The sequence below is a fragment of the Pseudonaja textilis genome, chromosome 1, assembly GCF_049901715.1.
Source record: "Pseudonaja textilis isolate UNSWEBS1 chromosome 1, rPseTex1.2, whole genome shotgun sequence".
Classification (NCBI taxonomy): domain Eukaryota; kingdom Metazoa; phylum Chordata; class Lepidosauria; order Squamata; family Elapidae; genus Pseudonaja; species Pseudonaja textilis.
The window spans coordinates 237,011,416-237,027,692 of NC_141990.1; the positions used below are offsets into that span (position 1 = coordinate 237,011,416).

General features: G+C 39.5%; 1 protein-coding gene and 1 long non-coding RNA gene across 3 annotated transcripts in view; one reads left to right on the forward strand and one right to left on the reverse strand.

Moving 5' to 3' along the window:
* Positions 1-7,857, reverse strand: part of TMEM86A (transmembrane protein 86A) — a 42,410-nt gene extending 34,553 nt beyond the window's left edge. For both annotated transcript variants that reach the window (XR_015740796.1, XM_026706532.2), the window contains exon 1: positions 7,628-7,857. Coding sequence is in view for 1 of the 2 variants with exons in the window: in XM_026706532.2 (XP_026562317.1) it covers positions 7,628-7,648 (21 nt within the window). In the remaining variant the exon portion in view is untranslated. The remainder of the gene's footprint in view (positions 1-7,627) is intronic.
* A 5,569-nt stretch (positions 7,858-13,426) lies between these two features.
* LOC148128108 (uncharacterized) lies at positions 13,427-14,339 on the forward strand. Its single transcript, XR_015740797.1, has 2 exons — positions 13,427-13,760; positions 14,149-14,339. It is a non-coding gene; the product is annotated as an uncharacterized LOC148128108 (long non-coding RNA).
* The last annotated feature ends 1,938 nt before the right edge of the window (positions 14,340-16,277 follow it).

Sequence of the window (16,277 nt, forward strand, 5' to 3'; positions counted from 1 at the left end):
TCTATGTGCAATGACAGCCCCCTCAACTTCTCCTATCTTCTATTGACTTGTTTCATATATCATACTGATCCAAAGGTGGTTTAATTTTGGCTTGACATGTAATCCCAGACACTGCAGTTTGTAATCCATGATTGATAACACAATGTAGCATGTAAACCAGGCCAATATTATTCCAGCTCCAAAAGCACTATCAGCCATTTACTACCACCAGTGATCAATAGTGAAGCTTGGCACAAGAAGCAGACAAAAGTATTGATTCCCTTGGGATTCTCCTACCGGCAGGTCAGTACTCTTTAAGATTTTTAAACTACTTTCTTCAGGTTAACACTTCAAATATGAAGTATGTTTGTCACTTCCATTAATTATGACAGACTCTTGAACAGAGCTTTACAAATGTTCCCAGAGTATCTATAATTTATCACATTGGTGAAAAAATTATTCCCGTAGGTAGCCTTTTGTTAGCCTTTTTCTTACATTAACCCATCTAGTCAGAATTAACGAGTCCTTTTATAATGTAAACTCAGACTCACCAAAAAGACAGTATCAGATTGGCTATCTCTAGCCCATTTCATCAGAGAGGAAGCTTCTTACACAATTTCATCAGAGATTAAGCTGCTTATACAATTAATCCAAACGGCAACGATTTTTAACAACTGTACAGGCCTGAGATTACATCGTTTTAATCTATTCTTACTCTGTGGGTAGTTTTAATTTCTCTCTAAGAGTTTATACCCCTAAGCTTTATATAAGCAGATATAAATCAATCCAAGTTTCTCACATTGACGTACAAATGAAATTATCCCTGCTTCAGTCACATTCTACAAAGACCTAGCTCTCTCTCCAAATGCTGGAAAAATGGAAAGGAAGAGGAAAAAGGATGATCAGTAGCAAGGCAGATAGATCCAGTTATGGCGACCACTGATGCACCATGAAGGACCAGGTCAGGGATAGATCATCATGAAGAAAATCTATTAGGTGACAACTAAGAATGGACAATGACTTGATGGCACATAAACAATAAACTAATTAATAGAGAACAATATCATCCATATATAATTAATGCTGGGTTTAAGAATAGGCTTTTCTTGTAACTGACATTAGAAATCTTCTCAGCAGCCTTTCCACTGGGTTTTAGGCTAGAAGTGGCTGTGAATAGACTATTGTCATTTTTTTTGTTCCCTGGGAAATTCTCTTATCCACAAAGGAATTACCACTAGGAACAGTTTATGCCCAACCACACTAGCTAGCATAATACAACTCTTTAAAAGCACACAGTACAAAATGTATTAAATATTACACAGCAAAATCTTTCCTAGCCTAGCTTTATTAATAACTGCTACTGCTGGTTTTAAATATTTCTCATGGAAATTAATGGAATTTAACACCCCTCTTTCATATGAGACTGGGGATAGAATCAATAAAGAACACAAGTATGTTACCCAAATATTTCTGAGAGCTTTTGTAGTAGTTCTAATAGCAGAAATTGAAATCTGCAAAAATCTCGTATTAACATCATTCAAATATATACCGACTGCATTTATCCTACACAGAATGGCCATTATTCTGTTGTTGCAGTACAAATTTGCAAAACCAGATAAAACAGGCCATTTCATTTGCAGGTTCAAAGAACAGGAAAAAATAGAAATAAATGGAAACATCTAGAGACAGAATGATGAAAATGGTTGAATATGTTCATTCTTACTTTTCAAATCATTCTCTCACAGTTAAGATACATTGTGCTTAGAGTTTTTAAAAACAATGTTAATTTCATCTTTTTTGTTAGGGTTCTAACAAAAACCCTAGCCCTGAAATGAGGGGTTGACTCTTAATGAAGTATGATCTTTTACTCCTATTCAGACCCTTACCTGAGTCTCTTCCACTATAAACAAGACAGGAGGGGATTACTCACTTATGAAGATTGATTGAGGTAGGGTAAAATAATGATTAAGAGTGATGGAAACACCTTGATTTAAAGTGGTTGATTTAAAAGTGGTGCACAGCCAATAAAGTGGTGCACAGCCAGTAATTCAACTATTAATAAGGCAAACTGATGAAATTACTGCCCAATATCTCATCTAACCCTCAACCCTAGGATGCTGTCAACCATCTCAAACTTATGTTTCCCGTTTTCTTTCTGTTCCAGAGGTGAACAGGTGGAGCACACTTCCAGACAAAGACCAAGGCTGCACCCATTCACAACTGCTATTTTTAAAGAACCTTCCCATTCCTGAAAATCAATTAGCATGGGGAGCTTGTTATTGTGTTTGCACCATGTAAGCTTCTTATGGTGTGTTTCTAATTAAAACAGTTAATTTTAATGTTATTGCTAAAATTAATTACTTTGGATTTTATTGTTATAATTAAGTAGAGCAAGGAGGTTAGTAAGCAGTACATTGCCTACTGCCAACTTCAGCCATAAGCATAAAATGGATGAGAGCTTCTGTAGTTCCATTATTTCTTGGCTTCAACCTCAATCTATTCTATCTATCTTATAGGACTGTGTTAATGGTTGTGAGACATGCCTGGAATACTAAGGAGCAATGTTGTTAAGCACAGTAGTTAAATGTAACAGAAATAAATCATCCGCAGCATATGGTAGAGAGGTTTAAGAATGAGACTACCCCAATCCCCTGGGATGGAATACTGTATATGAGAAATACTTCAATGTCTCTTCAGTTTTTATCTGAAATATCTCAGTGGAGGATATTCTAACTGTGCCTACAAAGCATGATTCCTCATTAACCCTTTTTCATATGAATAAAGTGTGGTATTTGCGATATTTCTAACAGGTTTGTTTGAAATATGATTTTTCTGAGTTTCTAAGCATTTTTTTTAAAATGGCATGTTATAGTAATGTTATCATAATTATATGCCTGTGTGACATGTCAATCCTGATGTCTCATGATTACCTGGATAGGACACGGGACTTTCATGAAATTTGCTTGGCAACATTTTTGAAACATGGCTTTGTTATTATTAGATTCTTCCTAAAACTGAGATATCACTTCTCACCCACTTGATTTCTCTGCCTAAACTAGACTAGACTCCTATGCCTGCACATTAAGCACAAGACCAAACTAGCAGTTAATGTACTTGTTGCAAAAAGTAGGATGGTGATGAGGAGACTCTAAATGTTTTCCCACTGTGCAAAAACAGTAGTATGTTCATTTGAACAAGGAGAAAAGGATGCATGACTTTCATGCAGTGTTTCCTATGTAGCTTCTTCACATATTGCCTTTTTAATTTAAAAAAAAACCCTAAATGTACTATATGGAAGATTTACTATAGTCATAATGCCATACATTAAAGATCTGAGGAAATGCCCTATATAAAAGCATAGTGTTAAGTAGGACCCCCGGTATTTCTTTCTTTTACCCTCTTTTACTCTTCCTTCCTAGAGCAGCCATTGGAAATAAGACAACTTGGCAGGTAGCTACTCAGAGCTAGTGTCCGAGTATCTGAAGAATTCTGTTGTGACTTTTTTACCTTGAAAACAGAGCTTAGAGGTGGGTTGCCAGATCCATTAAGCAACATTACATAATCGAAGGAAGCCAAGACAAGTCTTCGATTATTTGAGACCGAGTGGAGCAAGTGGCCAGTTTTAAGTTTCTGGGTGTTACCCTAGAAGAGGACCTGACTTGGGTGCCCACGTTGCAGCCCTGATCAAAAGGGTCCAGCAGAGATTATACTACCTGAGACTTCTCAGGAAACAACAACTGAATGAAAAACTGCTGGTGATCTTCTACCGCTGCACCATAGAGAGCATTTTAACATACTGCACCTCTGTATGGTTTGCCAATTGCACAGTGGCAGATAGGAAAGCACTCCAGAGGTTTAATGTCATTGCCCAGAAGATCATTGGTTACCCTCTCCCCTGTTTGGAAGAGCTTTATAACTCCCGCTGCCTTAAGAAAATTCAAAACATTCTCAAAGATCCATCTCATCCTGGGAACCTTTTTTTTGAACTATTACCATCTGGCAGACGGTACAGAATAATAAAAACAATGACAAACAGGCTGAAAAACAACCAGGGCAGTAGCTCTTTTGAATTCTGCTGTATAGTGCAGTGTTGATGTGGTGTCGGGGGTATCTGGTTCAATGTGTGAAGGGTGAAGGATGTGTGTTTGTGTTTATTTTCATGGTCATGGTCATGATGTGCACTGAAGATGGTGTTTGATTTCGTTATACGAAGTGCAATAACAATAAAGTAAACTAAACTAAATTTGATGTGACAGAGACCTTTGTAGACTAAGAGATAGGACATTGACTAGCTGATAACTGAAAGCAAACAACTGATTCTGCTTCACATAGATTTATAGCTCTCTCCTTTCCATTAAATCGTCAGTCTACCTCTTGAGTAAACAGAACACATCTGTCTAATCTGGATTAAGCATACATTTACTTTTCCTTCTTTAGTTCTTTAGTTTTATTAGGAGAACCCATCTGGAAAAGTGTCTAAGGTACCAGACTAAAAACTGTGGGACAGTGAGTTCTAGTCCCACCTCTGTCAGGAAGCCAGCTTGATAACTTTAAGTCAGTCTCTCCCTCTCTCTCTGTAAGAAGTGGGCAATGGCAAATCACTTCCGAAAAACCTTGCCAAGAAAACGGCAGAGACTAGTCAGCAACTTGTCACCAGGTGTCAAAAACTGACTTGAAGGCCTATTTAACAATTTCACACTATTTAACAACTTCCTTGTGGCTTTTAACCAAGACATAAAGATTTAGTCTTGTCTACTTTAGTTTTCCCACTGAAAAATAATGTTCTTAGCGTAAATAATACAGACATTGTATTACACTGACTGATGAAAAATAAATCAATCAGTACTGTGAAAATAAAACAGTGTACAATATCCTTGCTACATACATTTATTTCCCCGGTTCCCAATATAAATGGGGAAACAAGTTTCACTACTACCTGAGGATCATAAATATTTCCCAGATGAAGTAAAGGGATGTAAATCAACAGAGCTTTGATGTCAATATTTCTAGGTTTCATTCTGAGTCTCTCTATAGTCTCTCCAGGTAAATCTGAAAAAGATTTTGGTTGGAATCCTGGAAATCTGTTGCCAATCAGTGTAGACAATAATCAATCAGACAAATCAAGACATAACAATATAATTCCTATTCTACACAATGGAACCCTTTCCCTGACAAATAATAAAAGCAAAATGTACACTCAGATTGCAATAATGCAGTCTTAAGGGAGAAATTCTCCATGAGAGAAAACTAACTTTTGTTCTTTTGCAGTTCTTATCAGTACTCAAAAACAAATAGTTAGAAGTTTATAGGAGGCAAAACAATACATAATTTGCAGGACAGCTCCAAGCACATTCAAATCTCATGCCCATAGCCTACTTGCTATCCCACAGATCAACCTTATAATGTGTTGAAAAGAGAATTTGTCACATTTTTCTTTCTATTTTCCAGTCTCCTCAACTGCAGTTAACTGTTACAATTAGAAAAATGAATGCAGCAATTGAGCTTCAGTTTGTTTTAGATGGAATTACACTCTCCTTGAAAACAGCAGATTCTCAGTTTTGGAAAGCTAATTCATCACTGAATTCCCAGGCAGTATCTCTACTGTTGCAATATTTATATGTGGTACCTGGGATTGTACTTGAAAAGCAGCCAGAAACTACAGTTGATGCAATAGGACGCAGCTAGATTGCTAACAGGCATAAGGACCAATGGTGTTTTTACAATACTGAAAAATCTGTTCTGGCTGCCAATTGTATCCCAGGCATATTTTATTTGCTGATATTAAACTTTAATGTCCTAAATCACTTAGAGACTAAGAATTTCTCTCTTGTTACCAGCCCTGTCCAGCTGATGGATCTGCAGAAGTGTCTCTTCTGAAGATACCTCTGCTATCACAGGTCTGTTTTTCTGGCATGAGGGCTTCTCATTTGCTGCTTCCAAACTATGGAATGGAGGGATTTTTGGCTTTTAGATCCCATATCTCAGCATTCTGTGGATAAATTAATTTATATAAGAACACCTTTCTTTCACCAAGTTTTTAATTATTAAATGGCATCAGTATTAATTACAGTATTAATTTTTTTAACTTTTTAGATTGACTCTTTTTTCAGTTCTGTTAGCTAATATGAACAATCCTTAAAGCAGAAAAACAAGATATAAATAAATTAATCCAAATCAAAGGAACTTTTTAAAACTTTACAAATATTATTATTGCTCTTAGTTCATTCAGAATTCTCTACCCCATTTGGCGATAAAAGTGAACAAACTGTGCATTGCATATTTAAATTGACAGAAAATGGCACACATTTATTATTCTGCTCCTGCAGGAAGTCTGGAAAAGATTTCCTAAGGAAAGCCTACATTATCCTTCTAATAGTCCTGCAAAATAGAATCCAAGATGCTTCATAGTTGACCAGAGAACAAGATTTCAAGTCTCCTTCCCAAACTTGTCATAAGTCTGAAATCTCCTGTCTTTCTAAATCCTTATTTATACCAGCTGACCAGTGTTTTCCTTTAGTACATGCATCTATTACAGAGGACACATTTATTAGATTTTTATCTCCCTCTTTACCTCCCTTCTTTATAAGAAATTCAAGACAGTGAACATGCCTAACACTCCTTCCTCCTCTTATTTTTCCCACAACAACCCTGTGAGGTGGGTAGCACTGAGGGAGAGTGGTCCAAAGTTCACCTTATGAGCTGGCTTTCATGCCTAGAACTCACAGCCTCCTGGTTCCTTAATCAGTAGGCCAAACTGGCTCATCCTGCATTTAAATCCTCATTTTAAATCTATTTAATTTACATTACTCTGTCCACATAAGAGCAATTGTTGACTTCCCTCGCTCTCCCGTTTTTGTTTTATTATTGCCAATCTAACGGTTGGTGTTTTGGGAGGAGAGGGGACAAAGGAAAGTAAGAAAAAGAACTTTAGGGTGAGACCGATTTTCCCCCACAGGAATTCCCCGATCTTCCTTCGGCAAGGCAGCAGCATCAACTCGTGATCGAGAATCTATGTGTAGACCGGCTCACGTTCTACTATAGGCCAGCCTCAGGGCAGACCCAAGCAAAAGCGCCAAATATCGCTGCATTTTATTCTCTTCCGACGCCAGACATTAAAGGGGGAAGACTGAACTCTGGAACCTCTTTCTCCCTCCGTTCCGCCCTCCTCCTTAAACATCTTCCCTGTTGCCTATCCAAGGAATGAAATCAACAAAGTCACGCTTTCTTGTCACATGTTTAATGTTTTCATCCAATCCAGCTTTCAGAGGCTTTTGGTAAGTGGTGGTGGTGGAGGGGCGCTAAGAAAAGCAACACTTGGCATGCCACATTTTCTTTCTTACAAAGCCGGGGGGGGGGGGGGGGAGGAAAGAAAGAAAGAAGGAAAAGGGCTGCAAACAGAGCGAGTAACGCACTAGGAAGAGAAACCCCGGAGTCTAATTCACAGCAAACATACTGGAGGAGGCAGTCTTACTGCTGCACAGCGACTCTTATCTATTGTTATCGAAAGACTCCTGCGGGGATCATAAAAGTCGCCTTGCAGATCTCGCATCTCCTTCCCGTCTGGTGATACTATCTGAATATCTTTGGTCCTGACTTTTTTTTTTTACTCTGGCCAAAACAAAACAAAAACAACCGTCACCGAACTCACCACGGTCACCGGGGACACCATGTTTGCCGAGGAGGCTTCTATGGGCAGTTCTTCGCGTTTGCTTTATACAGCTCGCTCTATCTGCGGGTCGCCGCTACCGCTTTTAATCAAGATCGGAGGGCATTTATTTTTCTCAATGCCGAGTGTTTTCTCTGGTGCTTTTTAAAGAACGCCGTGACGTCATAATGCTCGGAGCGAATGTGCAGAGGGAAGGGGGGGCGGTCCTGCAGCAACTACGTCTCCACCCCGCTCTCCTCCTATGAAGGGCTGCGCTCGCTGGTGAGTAGACCCGTCCCAATGCGTATTGTTTGGGGAGCAGGCAGTTGTCCGATTGCAAGAACTGCTTTCCTCTAAAAGATGTTGACCTCTTCTCAGCAAACATATACACTGCTCCAAAAAATAAAGGGAACACAAAAATAAGACATCCTAGATCTGAATGAATGAAATATTCTTATTAAATACTTGGTTCATTACATAGTTGAATGTGCTGACAACAAAAATCACACAAAAATGATCAATGGAAATCAAATTTAGCAACCCATGGAGGTCTGGATTTGGAGTTACACTCAAAATTAAAGTGGAAAAAAACACTGCAGGCTGATCCAACTTTGATGTAATGTCCTTAAAACAAGTCAAAATGAGGCTCAGTGTGTGTGGCCTCTACGTGCCTGTATGACCTCCCTACAATGCCTGGGCATGCTCCTGATGAGGTGGTGGATGGTCTCCTGAGGTGTCTCCTCCCACACCTGGACTAAAGCATCCCCCAACTCCTGGACAGTCTGTGATGCAATGTGGCATTGGTGGATGGAGCGAGACATGATGTCCCAGATGTGCTCAATTGGATTCAGGTCTGGGCAATGGGCGGGCCAGTCCATAGCATCAATGCCTTCGTCTTGCAGGAACTGCTGACACACTCCAGCCACATGAGGTCTAGCATTGTCATGCATTAGGAGGAACTCAGGGCCAACTGCAGCAGCATATGGTCTCACAAGGGGTCTGAGGATCTCATCTCGGTACCTAATGGCAGTCAGGCTATCTCTGGCGAGCACATGGAGGGCTGTGCAGCTCCCTAAAGAAATGCCACCCACACCTTTACTGACCCACTGCCAAACCGGTCATGTTGGAGGATGTTGCAGGCAGCAGAATGTTCTCCATGGTGTCTCCAGACCCTGTCACGTCTGTCACATGTGCTCAGTGTGAACCTGCTTTCATCTGTGAAGAGCACAGGGCGCCAGTGGCGAATTTGCCAATCTTGGTGTTCTCTGGCAAATGCCAAACATCCTGCACGGTGTTGGGCTGTAAGCACAACCCCCACCTGTGGATGTCGGGCCCTCATGCCACCCTCATGGAGTCTATTTCTGACCGTTTGAGCAGCCACATGCACATTTGTGGTCCGCTGGAGGTCATTTTGCAGGGCCCTGGCAGTGCTCCTCCTGTCCCTCCTTGCACAAAGGCGGAGGTAGCGGTCCTGATGCTGGGTTGTTGCCCTCCTACGGCCTCCTCCACGTCTCCTGATGTACTGGCCTGTCTCCTGGTAGTGCCTCCATGCTCTGGACACTACGCTGACAGACACAGCAAACCTTTTTGCCACAGCTCACATTGATGTGCCATCCTGGATGAGCTGCACTACCTGAGCCACTTGTGTGGGTTGTAGACTCCGTCTCATGCTATCACTAGAGTGAAAGCACTGCCAGCATTCAAAATTGATCAAACCATCAGCCAGAGAGCATAGGGACTGAGAAGTGGTCTGTGGTTACCACCTGCAGAACCACTCCTTTATTGGGGATGTCTTACTAACTGCCTATGCTTTCCACCTGTTGTCTATTCCATTTGCACAACAGCATGTGAAATTGATTGTCAATCAGTGTTGCTACCTAAGTGGACAATCTACCCTTCAACTAGTGATTTCTGGCACTTCCCCCTCCCCGATGATCATGAAGCTGCAAACTCCAGGTATTGAGAAAGCCAGAAGGTTGCTACAGGCATAGCCAAATCTTCCATTACTTTACTATTATTTATTTATTAGTCTATCCATTCTTTATCAGTCAGCTAGTCTGCCACTGAAAAAGTCACAAATCCACTACAAACAGGATCCAATTTGTAATCCAATCAACCAATAAATAATGAAGCAATTTCTGCTATCCAATGAAAAAGTACTCGACTAGAGAGTGAACTGAGTTTCCCTGGATGCTTTTCTGTCTCTCTCTCTCTCCCTCCTTCCTTCTCTCTCTCTCTGAAATACACATCCCTGCCCGCCCCACAAAGGAACATTTTCAGGTTAACTGAAAAAAGGTAGAGTGCTCACATAGAAATGAAAAAAAAAACAAGACAGATCAATTCAAGGAAAAAGCAAAAAAAGGGGTAATATGAAGCTCAGGCACGATGAAGGGTGTGGCTGGAACAGAAAGGAAATGGGAACAGCTTATGGGATGGGAAATAGGACAGAGAAGCAGGACGTGCTATTGAGGATATTAATGGAAAACCACAACTAAATTTGAGACTTGACAGGTGGAGCATGTGTGCAGCCCTGTAGCATCTGAAGTCGGGAGTGGAAGAGTTGAGCATTGATTGGGGTGGGGGGTGGAATTGTGGACGAATTTGAAAATCTCTTTTAAGGCCACATTTGCCCCTTCAGATTGCCCACAAGCACAGCCAGTTTGCACCTTTCTGATTTATAGGACCAAACTCTAAATGCTGATGTATGGGAGCTCATCTGCATTATTGATTCTGTTTGTACAACAGTCTGAACTGTGTAATCGGGAAGGTATGAACTCCATAATCTAGCTACTCCAGACAATTAACCCTAGGGAGTTAACCTGAGCCCTAAACAACTCTTGAGTTCATTTGGAACTAAAGTCACTCTATCAGCCCTGTTATCTAAATATTTCATTGGGGTGTTAACCTCCCTATTAATTATGTACTGACTGAGACATCTGAGAGAGATGCTGCTAAAATGGGGCCTCTTACGCAAAAACAACCAGTCACTGGCACAGGAAATCTTATTATAAGCTCAGCAGCATAAGAAAAAGTAATAGGTTGGCCCAGTATGTTTACATCTCCATTTACTCAAATATATGCAAGCTTCAGTAGTGGCTTTACTCCTAATTCATAGGACTATTAGACCAAGGGCCCTGAACCTCTTGGGCAAAATAACCCCCCTTCTATTAAAGCGTCACCAATATAGCAATAGAAAACTATACAGTAGTTTGACCTTTATTCTTATTGTGGATGGAAACTGGAAGAAAACTAAGAATTTACTCATCTTGTTTGACATTCCTTTACGTTGCATGGAACTTTAAGAAAAGTTTCTCTCACTTGGTGCCCTTCAGGCGTGTTAAGACTCCCATCTTGCTCAGCAGCAATCTTAATGGGAGTAGGAAATCTTTTGAAAGAGGGAGGCTGAAGTTAATCTGATGTGGCAAAGCTGATGTGGGCAAGGTAATGATGCAAAGCGATTGATGCCACATCATACACATCGGCACACCTGAGATTTTCTTGTCATTATTGAGTTGTGGGGGGTGTTTTAAGGTTACCTCACCATTTTGAATGCATGTTCTGGCACAAATTTTCAAGAGTTGTTATTGGGGGAGCCTTTGGGAGTGATAAGGAGGAGGGTTTAAGCTACCTCAATGTTGCATGACATGAATAGTAAAGCTCAACCAGCAAGCCCCATCAGTGAATGGGAATGGAGTTTTGGGTTGAGAGAGGTGATTGAAGTATGACCTACATAATGCTTGCAAAAACTTTACTCATTGCATGGGTAACCTTGTACCAATCTTTCCATCAGGGAGAGAGGATTCAGTAGGGAGCATTCCTGTCTATCCTAGAATCAAAAATAAATGGGTCTTTTGATTATCTCAAACCTGTCTGTATATGAACTGGTGTTTTTATATTCATTCAGGGGTACATGAAAAAGCTTCCAGTTATAATTCAATGATGATTACTAAATCTAATTCACTCCAAACCTTTGGGCCTATCCGTTGGCCTTCATTTATAGCATCATCAAGAATTCTGCAGAGTGAACTACTGATATTCCAGTTTGCTTGGTCTTCCTTTTAACTTGGCGGCTACGTTCAAGTCACACAATTCAGTTGTGTGAACATTCAGTAAAATCCTAGCAATTATATTTGTAATTTACATAGAAGGATAAACTTGATTCCTTTTGGAAGCTTAATGTCTTGCACAAATGCAACTGATTGGATTAGTTTATTGCACAAACCTTTAAAATGGGTTAATTTAATAGCAACATTAAACATGTTTTGGGAACTCAATCACTTCAGTCCAGGAACGCCCTAGGAACCTTCTATAAATGTGCTGAGATTATGTGATTTTTCTGCCTGACAGTAACAGATGCAAGAACAAAGAGCATCATGATTAACTAGATTTAGCAACTGCCATATAATCCTTGAGAGCCAGTTCAGTGTAGTGGTTCAGGCATCAGGTTAGAAACTGGGAAACTGTGAAACTGTGAATTCTAGTTCTACCTTAGGTACAAAACTAGCTGGGTGATCTTGGGCTTGTCACTTTCTGTCAGCCCAAGGAAAAAGGCAATGCCAAACCACTTCTGAAAAACCTTGCCAAGAAAACTGCAGGAACTTGTTCAGCAGTCTCTGAGAAGTGGACACAGCCAAATGGAAGAATAGACACACAGAAAAACAGAGAGACACATACACACATGTAATATATTTGTATTGTATTGTATTGCATTTTAATCTCCTTATTAAGATGGAGCTACCTTAATGGCTTTTATGACAAATTTGTCTTCATTTTTATCAAAGGCTATTGCTGATTGTTTGGCTGTAGTAGGAGCAAAGAAATTTCATCAAGTTTGTTTTTAAATGGAGTCTTGGTAGACTTTTTCTCAGAGTTACACCCAGAAGACATTCCTCTATCTCCATGGGTACTTTATACAAAAAGAGCAAAAAAGAGAGATAAAAGAGTAAGGAAATTCATGCTTGGGGTCCCAGTTTAACATTTTATTTTGTATTCATGTGTTTTCACAGATTAGTCTCCATAGTAACCAAGAACTGTGGCACCATTCTAGAACTTGGCTCCAAACACACTGCATGTTAATACTGTAGACTTGGCCAGTTAGCTACTTCCATTGTGTCAACCCATTGAGAGAAATTCTGAATTGTAGAATGGGAAACAGCTAATTTCCAACTCTTCTGCTGATTAGGAATTATAAAACCTGTAGTTCAGTATTCATGGAGGACACCTGTTTGGAAAAGGCTGACAGTTCCACATGCTGCATAAGCTTAGCTAAGAGTAAGCTGAGCACCGTAAAACCCAAAATCATATTTTACCTGAAATCAGTAAAGAAGACAATCACGACCCATCTATCTCAAAAACAGAGATACTAAAGAATCATAACCTAGTTTAAAAATACAATTCAGAAGAAAATTCTGATGTTACTGAAGATGCAGTAAAGCAATTGTCTGGGAGTGGCAAAATGATTACACGTTAGATACTTTCCCCACAATGACTTGCATAGGAAGTGTCTGTAGAGCTATTAGCGTATTTGCTAATGTACTGTTAGGAACATTACCTCTTCACTGTTACCCATGAACTTGAATAACTATAGGATGCATGATTAAAATAGTAAGATCTGGATTAGAACTTAATTTTTATCCTACTTACCTAAAGCTGAAAACATCAAGTGCTAAACAATGTGAGCTGTTGTGAATTCTGTATGTGTTACATTTGCATACGGTTCATTTCATGCTATGGATATCATCTCCACACAAAGAAATCCTTCCCTTGATCTAACCTTATATTTTAACCAAAAGCATTTCCATTGGAAGATTCTGTACAAATTCAAAAGCCACTTTGGACCTTGGCAATCCCACATAAGCTTTGTTGGGCAGACAACCAAATTTACTTCTGAATTTCTAAGTTCCATTTTAGGATAGTGAATATATGTGGATTGAGCGTGGATAGAGAAGGAAAATCGTAGCCACCTGAAAATGTGACCAGTTACTGAATCCTAAAAATAATACATTTCATGGAGAACTTTCCTCTCCCCCATTTTAACCTCCACTGCTGCAGCCAGAGGCACAGGATTATTAAATCAATGACACAATATCACATCAACTATACAGCTCTTTGAGATTTTTTAATAGAGGAGATTTGGGTGAGTAGCCTAGCAGTTTCGTCCTATTATTATACAGATGTTCAGATCCTTATTTGCAAACAATGAAGCACACACATTATATACTGAAAATGTTGATGGGAAGCAAGCATTAACATTATTATTTCCTGTTTGTTTTGGGTGGAGATGAAAGGACTTTTTCTTTCCCCACGATTAGCAGTAGCGTGGACAATGGAATGATTTTTTTGTACACTCCCATTTGTCAACTTGAGTGGAAACACTGATTGGCTCATTCTTTTCTCAAGTTTTTCAAATTCAGCAACAATTAAGATGATGGGCAGATAAACCTCAAAAGTGCTTTGGTGGACTGGGTAGTGGAGTCAATGCCATGTTCAAGTGAATAAGCTTATTTCTGTGCTTTTGTTTTCAGGGGCCTTTGACAATCTGGTTTCAATTTTCTATTAGTCCACTGAAATTGCCCTGGAGAAGAATTTTGTCATGCCACCTTGCTCTTTGGAATAACATCCCCCCCCAGAGATTGGACCACCTGAACTCTGGTCATTTTAAAACAAATGTGGTATATTTTCCAAGCTTTAAGATAAAATGGTGCTGTGCCCATCAGTGTGTAGCTTGCCTTGGTTTTATTTGTTCCACCTTCTGTGTTCTGCTCTATGGTGTTATTTGCTTGTTTCTAGGCATTATATCAGTTTTAATTTTATGCCATCAAGTCTGAGTTGGGCCACCTTTATAAATCTATATGATAAATAGCTTGTTGCACCAAATTCAAGTATTTCTATTCTTGAATGTTCCCTTATTTATAATAAGCACAATAAAAAAAGAACAACCTCAATAACACACGGGCAAACAACCAATACAAACTCAAGGTAAACCGCTCCAAACTCGATTGCAGAAAATACGACTTCAACAACAGAGTGGTCAATCCTGGAACACCCTACCTGACTCCATTGTTAACAGCCTCAACCCCTCACAACTTCAATCTCAAATTGTCTCCTGTGGACCTCCCTCCATTCCTAAAAGGTCTGCAAGGGGGCACGCATAAGTGCATCAGAGTGCCTACCGTCCCTGTCCTACTGTTCCCTTTTATTCATACTCATTTATTATGTATATACTTATACCTGTTTACACTTATATGTTTATATGTTATGTTCATACTTATACTTGTTTTCTCATACATGCTTGTCAAACTAAACCAACTAACTAAATAATTGATCATCCTCTTCTGTTTTGGAATTCTGCCATAGCTTAGTATTTCCAAACAGTTAACTCATTCATAAATGCTTGTTTTCTCTTTTGTTCCTCAAGGGTCTCCTCCGTGTTCCCAGCATCTTCCCCTCTCTCCACAACTTTCCTGGGAGAGCTCTTCAAATCCTGTAATTCTCACTACCCTTACTCTAATGGCATCCAATTTATTTTTCTTTCTGTTGATCTCATACCCTCATCTGCTTGCTGTACTCATATTGAAGACTCACAACCATCTCAAATGATACCTATTCAATGCCAACCTACCAGTGTTGGGATTCATTTTTTTTTTTACTACGGGTTCTGTGGGCGTGGCTTGGTGGGCATGGCAGGGGAAGGATATTGTAAAATCTCCAGTCAGAGGTGGGATTTGCCAGTTCTCCGAACTACTCAAAATTTCCACTACCGGTTCTCCAGAACTGGTCAGAACCTGCTGAATACCACTTCTGCAACTTACTTATTTTGCCTCCAAGCCTTCCTATCATTGAACTCTGTCGTTATTCATCAGCATCACAATATCTTTGAATGGTTCCAAGTTTTCATCATTAAGATTAATCATCCAAAAGGGGATTTTCTCCAGATATCTTCCTATGGATTACTTGCTGTCTCTGATCTATCATAATATTCTGCCTTGCTTTTAGTCAGCCAAGAAATCCACCTTGACATTATTCCAAAAACAGAAGCAGCCAAATAGAGAGAAGAATAAATAATTTGCTACATCATGGTATTTTGTGTAAAACTACGTTCTTTTGAGATTTCTGGCTTACTCCTTTAATTCCCATCTTTTCTACTAACTTTTCAGCACAAATTGAATTTTCAAAAATCTCTCTACACCCTATTCTTATCTGCTTCTTCCACTGTCTGATCCTGACTGTAAACTCTTCATAATAACAATCTATGGAGATTCTCAGTCATCCAGGTCATGGTTGTCCAAAAGGTGCTTTTTCAGGAGGCAACTGGACTTTCTTGTTTTTTTCTTTGATGACAGACATTTCACTTGTCATTCAAGAAGCTTCCTCAGCTCTGACTGGATGGAGAGCCATAAAAAAGCACCTTTGGGACTTACTGATTTAGTCAAATCTATAAATGGCTTTATGTACGTACTTCACATATGACTTAGAGGCTGTCCAATTCAACAATTCTGGGCAGCTTAAACTTAAAAAAAGGAAGAAATAATGAAATCAAATAACAGATTATATATTTCTAGAAGGGAGTGAAGCATATAGAGTGTAGCAAGAAAAAAGTTTCCAACCACCTTAATCCCAGGACTAGGAAATGAGCCAAGTTTTGAAAAAAAAT